This window comes from Palaemon carinicauda, chromosome 21 (genome assembly GCF_036898095.1).
Source record: "Palaemon carinicauda isolate YSFRI2023 chromosome 21, ASM3689809v2, whole genome shotgun sequence".
Lineage (NCBI taxonomy): Eukaryota > Metazoa > Arthropoda > Malacostraca > Decapoda > Palaemonidae > Palaemon > Palaemon carinicauda.
This window is the reverse complement of record NC_090745.1, coordinates 124,372,732-124,385,414: the sequence shown is the minus strand read 5'-3', so window position 1 is coordinate 124,385,414 and position 12,683 is coordinate 124,372,732. Positions and strand designations below refer to the sequence as shown.

Below are 12,683 nucleotides of genomic sequence, written 5' to 3'. Positions count from 1 at the left end.
TACAAGCCAAGGCTCGAGATCTCCTGATATCCACCTTCCATCCGTCACCGATAGAGGTAGTCACTCCAGAGTGTCTCCAGGGATACGGAACATCCCACGGCAGTTTCTTCATCAATAGAAGGATACTGTAGCCCTCTTCTAGAAGGGTGGAGTCCTCCAGACCATCGCTTCTGAAGGAATTCCTTCCACTTCGAAGAGAGACAAAGGACTCCAAGATAGTGCCTAAAAACACTGCAAGCAGGCCAGCACAACCTCATGTAGAGAGGTTTTTGGGACTTCCCCAGCACCAACAGTGACGTCAGCAAGTGACGCTCCTTCGGCCTCCACAGTTGATAGCCCTGACCCACCCCAAGCTCCTATGGGTTGAGAGCTCGTGGGTGGATGATGATCAAGATCATGATGTCCTCTATCTCCCTAGGGGTGCTAGTCCTAAGTACACGGAGGCAGAACAGGAGTGGGAGAATGTCTTCTGGCAGGTCTTGGCCTGCATGAAGGCCATTAACGCGGTAGCTGACCCTACGACAGTCTCTCAAGAGGGCATGGACACAGTCCTTGACCACGTGTACGGCACTCGGCGACTTCCCGAGGCCATCGCAGATTTGCCTTAGTCAAAGGGGTTGAAGGGTGCCTGGAAGAGGACGTTTACTTAGATCACCGGGTCTTCAGTTCCCTTGTGCGAGCTTGTCCTTGAAACCCCTTCGCCACTGTTTGTGCAGCAGAGCAGATATTATGAATCAGATAATTTCCTTCCAGCCTTACCTCTTGACCCTTTTATAGAGGCACTCTCTAGAGGAGTCTCTTTTAAGAGATAATCTAGGCTCTCGGTCTCTTTCTCCACATCTGAGGTCCTAAACATGGAGAAGGTAGCGAAGTATCCCATGCAGGCTACTTCAGGGCTACTAGATCTTTGGTTAGGATCCCTAGGACACCTCGTTAGAACTGAAGACTGGTTGAAGCATTCTACTAGGAAGTCGATGGAAACTTTTCTCTTGCCGGGTACCCGAACCATCGAGTTTCTCACCCACCATGTGGTCAACTTCTGGGCAAATGCCATTCTCAGGCAAAGGGACTTCATAGTTGAAAGATTTCATCAACAGGTTCCCCAGGCAGAAGTGATGAGGCACAGGAACTCTACTCTTGATGGCTCCTCCCTTTTCAGGACAAAAGAAATCGAGCGGGCGGCGGAGCTCTGGAGGAAGTCCAACCAGGACTTCCTTCTTCATAGGGCCTTAACCCTTTTACCCCCAAAGAACGTACTGGTACATTTCACAAAAGCCATCCCTTTACCCCCATGGACGTACCGGTACGTCCTTGCAATAAAATGCTATAAAAATTTTTTTTTTTCATATTTTTGATAATTTTTTGAGAAAATTCAGGCATTTTCCAAGAGAATGAGACCAACCTGACTTCTCTATGACAAAAATTAAGGCTGTTAGAGCAATTTAAAAAATATATACTGCAAAATGTGCTGGGAAAAAAATAACCCCCTGGGGGTTAAGGGTTGGAAATTTACAAATACCCCGGGGGTAACAGGGTTAACTTCTTGGTCCTGCCGTGCAGCTCCGCCGCAAAAGCAGCAGCCACAGACCACTAGGACATAACCTCATCGAAAAAGGTGTTGAAGAAGCCCTTTCCTGCAAAAGGGCTCTAAGTCCTCTCGTGGAGGAAAATAATTGTAGGAGTGGCCAAGGCCGCTCACACTGGGACGGGCAATCCTCCCACTTATCCACCAGTATGTGGATGTCTTTAACGCCATTGGCAGAGGTGGTTGCAGCCTGGGCCCAACCCTGGACAATCTCCGATATTCAGTCAGGGTATCGCGTCCTGTTCATTCAATCTCTCCCTCCATTGTCTTGGAATCCAGTTCCATCGAGCTCCTATGTGAAGGGATCCACAAGGGAGCAGGCCCTACGGGCCGAAGTTCAGACCATGTTGTAGAAAGGCGCTCTTCAAAGTGTCCATGACGGATCCCCAGGCTTCTTCAGTTGACTTGTGTGAAAAAGGCTTCTGGAGCCTGAGACCCATCATTGACCTCTCCGCCCTGAACAAGTTTGTTCTATAAACCCCGTTCAGCATGGAGACGGCAGACACAATCAGAAAAATGGTAAGACCACAGGACTTCATGTATGCGCTGGATCTCAAGGACACATCCTTCCAGATCCCAGTATATCCGTGTTCAAGGAAGTATCTTGTGATCTTACACGACAACATGCAATACCAGTTCAAGGTGCTGTGCTACGGTCTTTCTACAGCCCCTCAAGTGTTTGCCCTAGTGTCATCTTGGGCTCACAAGATCGGCAACCGTCTCCTGAAATAACTCGAATGTTGGCTGAACCTAGCAGACTCGGTGGCAACCCTTCTTCATTACCGAGACAGACTCCCCACATTTTGCCAAGATCTGGGGATCGTGGTAAATCTCGAAGTCATCCCTGTTTCCCTCTCAAAGACTGGTATATTTAGTAATGATCATCGACACCAACCTCCAGAAAGTATTTCCATCAGACGAGAGAGTACAGAGGCTGAGGAAGGTAGCAAGCCCCTTCCTTGGATGAGAAGGACTTCCAGCCCAGCAGTGGTTGCATCTCCTAGGTCACCTATCATCCCTGGCCCATCTCATGCCTAACAGCTACCTCAAAATTCAATCTCTTCATTGGAGGGTGAAGTCCAGGTAGACTCAGCACAGCGACTCCTGTGACACGGTCATCATGGGACTGGAGCAGCAGATAGACCTAAGGTGTTGGGTGGCAGACGAGAACCTCCGCAGAGGGGTCGACCTTCTCGTACCTCCCCAGATTGATGCTCTATTCAGATGCGTCAAAAGAAGGGTGGGGGCCCCACATGCTGCACAACACGGCTTCTGGGCTCGGATCAGAGTCTGAGAGGTACCAGCACATGAGGGTAGCCTTCCTAGCCCTTCAACAGTTCTAGCAGTTCCTGGCGGGTCACTCTGTGGTATTTATGAGAGGCAACGCCACAGTAGTGGTTTACGAAAACTAACAAGGTGGTATCTTTTCGCAGCCCTTATACCATCTAGCAGTAGAGTTGCTAAGATGGTCAGAAGACAACTTGGTGTCCCTATCAACCCACTTCATATCAAGCAAACGGAATTAACGGAATTTGCTTGGGAACAATCTGAGCAGAGCGACTCAGATAATGGGCTTAGAATGGTCTTTCAATCATCTTGTAGCTAACAAAGTCCTGACCTTGTGGGTTTCCCAACTGTGGATCTGTTCGCGACGTCCCTGAATTTTAGGCTCCTGCTTTATTGCTCCCCAGTTCCGGACTCCCAGGCTCTCTGGCAAGATGCATTCCAACAACGATGGTACAACAGTGACATCGACACCTTTCCTCTGTTCTGTCTGATGAAAAGGGTACCCGACAAGACCAGAGAATCCAAAAACCTCTCAATGACCCTCATAGCTCCACTATGGCATCATGAGGAATGGTTCCCAGACCTTGTGCACCTCCTGACAGAGGTCCCGAGAGAACAACCTCCACAACACAATCTACTCAAACAGCCATGAAGATATCTGGATACCTGCAAAGATCTTCGGCATCAGTCTACCAGGCTATGTGGGCTGTCTTCTGTAGTTGGTGTGTTGGAAGTCAGTTAGATTTTAAAAATCATGTCTTCTCCATTATAATTATCATGATTATTATAGTTAGAATTGCTATTATTAAAATGATTAATAAGATTAAAATAGTTATGAAAATGATTAAAATCAGCGGTGTTCCTCGTTTCCTCTCGAGAGAAAAAGCTTCTCTTGGTCTTGGCAGTGAAAAGCTACTGCTCAGCCTTAAGCCTTGCCTTTAGACAGAATGGAGTTAATATTTCCTATTCATTGAAGTTGTCTCTCATACGAAGTTTCGAGATTAACTGCCCCCAGTTCGAAGTTAGACCTCTTTCATGAAACATGGTTTGAGTACTTTGAACCCTGAGAGGGGCTCCCTACAAACCATTACGCCAGGCAACAGGTTGCCACCTTACATTGAAAACAGTGTTCCTACTCGCTTTGGCGGTTAGTGAACTTCATGGCCTTTCCTACAACGTCGCCCATTCAAGGGGATGGGGTAAGGTAGTACTCAGCTTCGTCCCTGAGTTTATCGCCAAGACTTAAAATCTGGGAGTAGCGGATCCTAGATTCGGTCCCTTCTAGATTGCGAGTCTTCGTTCTGTAACTGTTGATCCAGATCAACTGTTACTTTGCCCAGTGAAGAGTTTGAAGTATTACCTCAAAAGAATCGCAGCAGCTCGCTCCCGAGTGTCAGCACTCTTGTCAGCACGGGGAAGGTCAAGAGGAGGATCACAAAGAATACCATAGACCTTGCACTGAATCCCTATCCTCCTCCAACTCGACAACCCAGACCTTACGACGTTAGGGGCATCGGTATGTCCCAAGCAATCATAAAGAATTACTCTATGACGCAGGTCCTACAAGCAGGTGTGAGAAAGCATCAAACAATCTTCACCGCCCAATACCTGCAAGACGTGACCCACAGAAACATAGAGACATTCTCCATTGAGCCTGTGGTGGCTGCACAACAAGTCTTTTAAATACCTCAGATTCTTTGATGGACAAGTAGCAGATGGTTGTGGGCAAAGGTTACCAAGGATTAGTCTTGGATGAATGTGAAGAATGACTGGCTCTTTCTTTCCTTCATCTTCCCCACTCTTGGGGAACAACACCCACAGTCCTCTGCAAGCTGGCCTCACCTATCTACAGGTAAAACCATTTCCTTTGTGTAACCTAGTACTGTATAGAAATAATACTTATTACGTTCCCATACCCCCCTGGCGAGGTGGAATTGGGTAACGTTTATGGTTGATTCTAAAAATTCCTATGTTTCTGAGAACTCTTACCTAGACCAGTCACATTGCTAGCATCACAAGCACACAGATTGCTCAGGCCGCTAACCATGCATTACATGGAGCTTAGCGAGGTGTCAGGGTTTTTCTCTGTTATGTGTGGAGCACGTATGGGAAAAACCCCGGTTGAAAAGCCAAACCAGTTAGTTTGGACTTTCACCCTCTAATGGGGTGAGTCAATCCTTATAAATAGCAGAAGGGCTAGTATTTTGTGGTAGAACAAATAAAAAGTTTGGAAGTGATCTGTATTTTTCCTAACGATACAAACCTGTATACTGTATTTATACAAATTGTCCCGCCATCACCTTTCCCGAGAAGTTCGGCCTGTAATCAAAAGAGATGAGACAACATAAGTGTGTGAATGAGGGGGTGTAGTGGGCTAGCTCCCTTAACCCCCACTAACTAGTAGGCGGGTAGTTATACCTCACATAAAAATCTTTATTCTTCCAGCTTTGCCAAAAATATAATCCTTATAAATAGTTATAGGTTTGCATCACTGGGAAAATTCAAATTACTTCCAAATTTATTTTTTTGAGGAGACATACTCCAACTTATGGCTTTGAAGAGTGTTTGGTTATTGTTTAATGCACTTTATCATTAAATATATCTATTTTGCTGAAAATTTATTTACTTTGTTTTCCAGATGAAGGACTTAACATTATCAGCAGTAAATGCTGTGAGTTTTGGAGCAGTTTATAAGAATTTGGAACAACATGCTTTACTTCATGTTGGGGAATATGTTGAAGTTGTAATAGCTGAGATTTATTCTCCAGATAAATTTTGGGTCATTCTAAGGCAACCTGAAACATCTGGGGCACTTGATTGTTTGATGAACAACCTCTTGTAAGTATAGACCAGGTCTTCTAAAGTTTGTTATTGTCTGAAATGTAATCTTGATAAGATTTTTTTCAGAGTACTGTATGTTGATCCCCACACCCTGTGTATTGCGTGTAGATTTAAACAATATCCATTCAAGGATTCATCAATATTTCTTTTGTTATGCTGCATTTAACTGTGTAAGAGCTTATTTATAATTTATTTTTAAAGGTTTCAGAAAGGGCTGATTAAAGTAAAAAGGGTTATTTTTTTCAAGCACATTTTGCAATATATATTTTTTAGATTGCTCTAACAGCCTTAATTTTTGTCATAGAGGTCAGGTTGGTCTCATTCTTTTGGAAAATGCCTGAAGTTTCTCAAAAATTATCAAAAATATGCAAAAAAAAATGGAAATAGAAGTTTTTTTGCAAGGACGTACCAGTACGTCCATGGGGGGTAAAGGGATGAGTTTTGTGAAACGTACCAGTACGTCCATTGTGGGTAAAAGGGTTATTAGGGATTATACTTTCAGCGAAGCTGGAAGACTAGCCCTAAGACTTTGGTGAGGTGTAACAACCCACTGCTAGTTAGCAGGTGGGTAGGGAGATTAGTACTGGCTACTTTATCACACACACCTGTGTTTTATCGTTACTTTTACTTTTGTCACAAATTTAGAGTTCGACGTTCGTGTCTCTCCGCTGCCCAACCATTTTTAGACTGGTCTTTGACAAATTTGTCCTTTTAGTTTTTTTGTTTAATTTTCACAGGTGTGTATGCTACTGTTTTGTTGCCAGCATAGTGCCAGCTGTTCCTTGAGGGTGGCAAACCTTTAACCTTTCCTAACAATCTCTTCCCTTTGAAGCCTAACAACCCTTAGGCTGGAGGCCTCTCCCACTTTCCAGAGTGCAGCAGCCCGGTCCTGCTCCGCAGGGAAGTCGTTCTCTGTGTGGATGTGCCTTCACCGTATTGAAGTGATGTCGCTCTCACCCTGGTCGGAAGGAAAGCCTCTTGCGGCCAACCCTGAGCACGACTTCGGTCTTACTCCTCCTCGCTGACAATGACGCACTCCTGTGTTCTGCAGTGGCCCTCATTCTGCGATGGGAGCCAGCAGAGGGAGTGCAAAGTTTGAAGCATGTTTCTGCACCTCTTGGTGGACACCTTTCCCATTCACGGGTTAGGTTTTTCTCCCCAGTGGTTTTTTTTCAGCGGTAGTGATGTCACACTCCATCCTTCTGTGATGACAGCCGGCAGAGGGAGTGCAAAGTCTGAAGCATGATCCTGTTTGTGTGGAAGTTGCAGCTCCTGCCCTGTTACTGCCGTCATCGCCTATGCCTGCGGCAGTTCCTGATCATCATGCTGACAACGGTGCTCTCCCTCGTTCTGAGCTTGCTTAACCAGTAGAGGAAGGGCAAAGTTCAAAGATATCCTACTACTCATGGGGGGACACCTTTCCCGTACATGGGTTTAATTTTCTCTCGGAGCATGAAGATGTTACTTCTAGCTGTCTCGTCTCTCCCAGCCGACTCTTCTCGCCTAGCTGACTCTTCTCGCCTAGCTGACTCTTCTCGCCTAGCTGACTCTTCTCGCCTAGCTGACTCTTCTCGCCCAGCTGACTCGTCTCGCCCAGCTGACTCGTCTCGCCCAGCTGACTCGTCTCGCCTAGCTGACTCGTCTCGCCTGGCTGACTCATCTCGTCTTGTAGACTCGTCTCGTCTTCTAGACTTGCATTACCCAGTCCTATTGCAGCTCACGATTGTCTTACATCTCGGGGTCTCCCATAATTGCCTGTCAGCTCGCAATTGCCCGTCAGCCCGCGATCACCCATCAGGTCGCAATCGCCCGTCAACTCATGATCGCCTGTCAGCTCGTGATCGCCCATCAGCTCTCGATCGTTCATCACTTCATGATTGCCCTTCAGCTCGCTTTCAGGTTCCTGGTTTTCCAGCAATCGCTTCCTACGCCTGACAATTCCTCTTCAGGATTGCCAGCCTCCAGCTCGCGACATTTTCTAACATGCCACTGCAGGCCAGCTGGTGACAACTCCTTGAATAGTGACACTATTCAGTCACAGCACTGCCCAGCTTGCGACTTTCTCTTCCGAGGTAAAGTTGCTCTCCCCCTTAGACGAACAGCACTTCCTGCTTGCAGCTAGAATCGCCGACAGCCAGCGACGAGTCTTGTATTTTTCGACTCTTGGGGTGGTAATTACCCCCTTCGTTCAACAGAGAACTTCTCTGGCAAGGATCACAGAGGACTACCGGCTACGATCCTCACTGCAAGCAAGTGCACTTCTCTTCCCAGCGAGGCTCTCCTTCTTCTCTCATCATACACAATAGAGGTCTATCTCTTTTGCTTCAATGATTGGTTTTCAAGTTTCTTAGCGAGTCCCCTCATCTAGAAGACACATGCTAGACTCTATCCAGAGCAAGATCCAGCGCTACCTCATCAACGCCAGCTCTCATGTCCGTAATAGCACACAAGTGTGCGCTACTTCAGTGTGCTCTCGACGGCAGCAGCGCACATGACTCAACCTATAGTTTCTACGGGTTGCGCTACCGAAGTTGAGAGACACTCCCTTCTTGGAATCTAACCCAGAACTCGTCGGCGATGGGAGGAGCACAGCTTGCGTGTTAGCCTTGGTGTTTAATACCTCACTCGCCCCCTAGAACTTGTTTTCTCACAAGTTCAGTGGGAATTGATTCTCAATTTCTCCATATGAGCTTTGGCTCTTGACATGACTGAAGATGTCATACAGATGTTTAAAGGGCCTGTGCATGTGGATGCACAAACTTCTTCATCAGGTCACTGGTTCTCATCAACGTTCACAAATGTTTATCCCTCACGAATGTTCATTGGACCACTTCTACTACTATTACTACTACTACTAGTGGCCTAACATGCCGTGTGCGTTAGCGACTATAGTCCATTTCTTTTAGCGATGCATATTTGCACCGACTCGCGGCGGTGCCCTTTTAGCTCGGTAAAGTTTCCGGATCGCTGATTGGTTGGACGAGATAATTCTAACCAATCAGCGATCAGGAAACTTTTTCCTAGCTAAAAGAGCACCGCCGCTAGTCGGTGCAAATATGCATCGCTAAAAGAAATGGACTATAGGTTGCCTCCTCTGCTCCCTTTAGCTAACCTTTTAGTCAATTGTCTTGTTATATGGTTACCTTACAAGTCAGCATCTTCATTGGATAACAAGATCTACGTTAGTCGCGCACATGCACCACCGGACCTCACGTTCTACACAGCGGTTGCCACAATGGAAGTCTTTCGATCACTCCCTGCGCCCGCAGGGACTCGAGAGAAAAATTAATCTTTTGGGATTATTTTCCACAACTTCTCTCCATGACTTAGAGAGCCTGTCGGATCACTTACATGGTTTTGGGTTCCAATTCATTGTGATCTCCTCCTTGCTCCTTCACGCCTCCATAGGACAACAATTTTGTAAGACATAACCTGGGGCGTCATTTGAGGGGCCTAAGTGGGGCAATTTCCCCCTCCAAGACCCAACTGGCTCCTCCCAAGCCTCACCTTGCCCCCTCAATCCCAAAACCCCAAGAAGTAACATCTAGTTTTCCATTATTCCTGTCAAAATTAAAATGTGTCATCACTTTAACATCAAACTTAGTTATATGTAATTTTTGGTGACTAAGACTAACGAACAATGAAAAGTAAACTTTTAGAGGTGAGACTCATGAGAAGGGAACATTTATTGAAGTGGGATATAAGAAATGGAAGGATTCCTCCAACTTAGTAAAAACACATTTGAAAAGTGAAAGATGTGCGAATGGTATGAGTAGTTGGTTGAACTTTAAGACAGTCAACCTCAACAAAAATAGTTCAATCAAAGATAAAAATTGTGCCGGCAGGTCTAAAGAAGTAGAGGCAAAAAGAGAACGTGTTTGCTGCGTGTCACATGTTTATTGGGTAGACGATAATGAACATGAATGGGAAGTAAATCAGTTGTTGTTTGCGGATGATACGGTACTGGTTGCAGACGAGGAAGAGAAGCTTGGACGATTAATGACAGAATTTGGAAGGGTGTGAGAGAAGGAAGTTGAGAGTTAATGTGGGTAAGAGTAAGGGTATGAGATGTTCGGGAAGGGAAGGTGGTGCGAGGTTGAATGTCATGTTGAATGGAGAGTTACTTGAGGAAGTGGATCAGTTTAAGTACTTGGGGTCTATTGTTGCAGCAAATGGTGGAGTGGAAGCAGATGTACGTCAGAGAGTGAATGAAGGATGCAAAGTGTTGGGGCCAGTTAAGGGAGTAGTAAAAAATAGAGGGTTGGGCATGAATGTAAAGAGGGTTCTGTATGAGAAAGTGATTGTACCAACTGTGATGTATAGATCGGAGTTATGCGGAATGAAAGTGACGGAGAGACAGAAATTGAATGTGTTTGAGATGAAGTGTCTAAGGAGTATGGCTGGTGTATCTCGAGTAGATAGGGTTAGGAACGAAGTAGTAAGGGTGAGAATGGGTGTAAGAAATGAGTTAGCAGCTAGAGTGGATATGAATGTGTTGAGGTGGTTTGGCCATGTTGAGAGAATGGAAAATGGTTGTCTGCTAAAGAAGGTGATGAATGCAAGAGTTGATGGGAGAAGTACAAAAAGAAGGCCAAGGTTTGGGTGGATGGATGGAGTGAAGAAAGCTCTGGGTGATAGGAGGATAGATGTGAGAGAGGCAAAAGAATGTGCTAGAAATAGGAATGAATGGTGAGCGATTGTGACGCAGTTCCGGTAGGTCCTGCTGCTTCCTCCGGTGCCTTGGATGACCGCGGAGGTAGCAGCAGTAGGGGATTCAGCATTATGAAGCTTCATCTGTGGTGGATAACGGGGGAGGGTGGGCTGTGTCACCCTAGCAGTACCAGCCGAACTCGGTTGAGTCCCTTGTCAGGCCGGGAGGAACGTAGAGAGGAGAGGTCCCCTTTTGTGTTTCATTTGTTTGATGTCGGCTACCCCCCAAAATTGGGGGAAGTGCCTTGGTATATGTATGTTTGAAATAGTAACTCAAGACATGAGCTTTTTGTTAAATCACAGGAGCTGGGACAACAGGTACTAAAATTAGAGAGAACATTTGAAACTACAGTAGATGGTTCAATTGGTACAGGGGAATTTACAAAATTCTTCTATGATATGAAGCTCGTCTTTCATTACTAAATTCTCTATTTGAGTCGAGTAATGAAGCTTCTATGGAAGCATCAGGCCTAATGTCAAAAATGGAATCTTGGAGATTTATAGTATGTTCTGTTGCAGAGAAATTGTTACTGCAAACAAATTGTTTGTCAGAGCAATTTCAAGAAAAAGGTATATCCATTGTTAAGACTGCGGATCTAATCACAACAACAAAAACAAATTTTGCAAATATGAGAGCGGACAGAATACAGTCGGCCCTCGTTATTCGCGGTAGTTAGGTTACAGACACAGGCGCGGTAAGGGGATTTTTGCCAATAAATGTGCCACCGGTGTGGGCTAACTCCTTACTTAGAAAGTCACTGCACCTTGCCACGAGCGGGTGCCCGAGCTGATGATTAACACAGTAAATACTGCCTAATATTGTTTTAATTTGGTTTCCACTACTGTTTATAATCCTATGTACAGTGTATAGTACATGTACACACTTGCACAATTTACATCTCGCCACACACGTAGGCTACAGGTATGTATGTAACATTTATAGTAATCAAGAAGCATAAATAAATACAATACTGTAAGTTAATAAAGAACTATATTTTTGTATAGAAATACCATTTACTATTTGAAAATTTGTTTAATTCACAGTGAATAAGTGTAGTGTAAGTGTCGAGAGCACTAACCACTGTTACAAAGTTCTACGCAGTAATGTTGTTGATATGAGGTGTCTCTTGGGCAGTATTGGTTACTGTTGGTACCTCCGATGGGTTACTATTGGTACCTCCGGTGGCTGTACGTACACATCGATTTATTTGATGGTAGTGGTATGTATATCTGTGGAAAAATAATGATTATTATTATTATTATTATTATTATTATTATTATTAATTGCTAAGCTACAACCCTAGGTGGAAAAGCAGAATGCTATAAGCCCAGGGGCTCCAACAGGGAAAATAGCCCAGTGAGGAAGGGAAACAAGGAAAAAATGAATACTTTAGAATAACATTAAAATAAATATCTCCTATACAAACTATAAAAACTTTAATAAAACAATAGGAAGAGAAATTAGATTGAACTGTGTACCCGAGTGTACCCTCAAGCAAGAGAACTCTAACCCAAGATAGGGGAAGACCATGGTACAGAGGCTATGGCACTACCCAAGAACAGAACAATGGTTTGATTTTGGAGTGTCCCTCTCCTAGAAGAGCTGCTCACCATAACTAAAGTCTCTCTCATACCCTTACCAGGAGGAAAGTAGCCACTGAACAATTACTGTGTAGAAGTTAACCCCTTAGTGAAGAAGAATTGGTTGGTATCTCAGTGTTGTGAGGTGTATGAGGACAGAGGAGAATCTGTAAAAAAATATGCCAGAATACTTAGTGTATGTGTTGGCAAAGGGAAAGTGAACCGTAACCAGAGAGAAGGATCCAAGGTAGTACTGTCTGGCCAGTCAAATGACCCCATAACACTCTAGTGTACAATACAAACCTGTACACAATATATTAGCTTTCCCACACCGTATAGAAATTTTATAATAAATTATCAAACCATCTCAAAATAAAATGAAGCTAATTTCACAGTAGAAAAAGCTGAACTTTCTCTCTCTCGAAGATTTTAATAATAAATAAAATACCGTACTGTACCATACAGTAATTGAAAGTACTGTACTAAAAAATAATTCAAAATGGCCAAATTAGATCGTATATAAAACTACTGAACGCTTCTATGGTAGTCACGTGTCTCTACGTTAGGGAAATTGAAACAAGTTTTGAACAATTATGCACACTCAAAATGCAGATTTAAATAATTAGCCGAATGCTGTACAGTACAGTACAGGTTACCGAAAAATAATTTGAGCTTGGCA

The 12,683-nt window shown here is 44.5% G+C and overlaps 1 protein-coding gene across 4 annotated transcripts in view; it reads left to right on the top strand.

Moving 5' to 3' along the window:
• Positions 1 to 12,683, top strand: part of LOC137615478 (uncharacterized) — a 192,594-nt gene that overhangs the window by 93,326 nt on the left and 86,585 nt on the right. For all 4 annotated transcript variants that reach the window (XM_068345391.1, XM_068345387.1, XM_068345389.1 and 1 more), the window contains one exon: positions 5,511 to 5,710. In XM_068345391.1, coding sequence (XP_068201492.1) covers positions 5,511 to 5,710 — 200 coding nt within the window. The remainder of the gene's footprint in view (positions 1 to 5,510; positions 5,711 to 12,683) is intronic.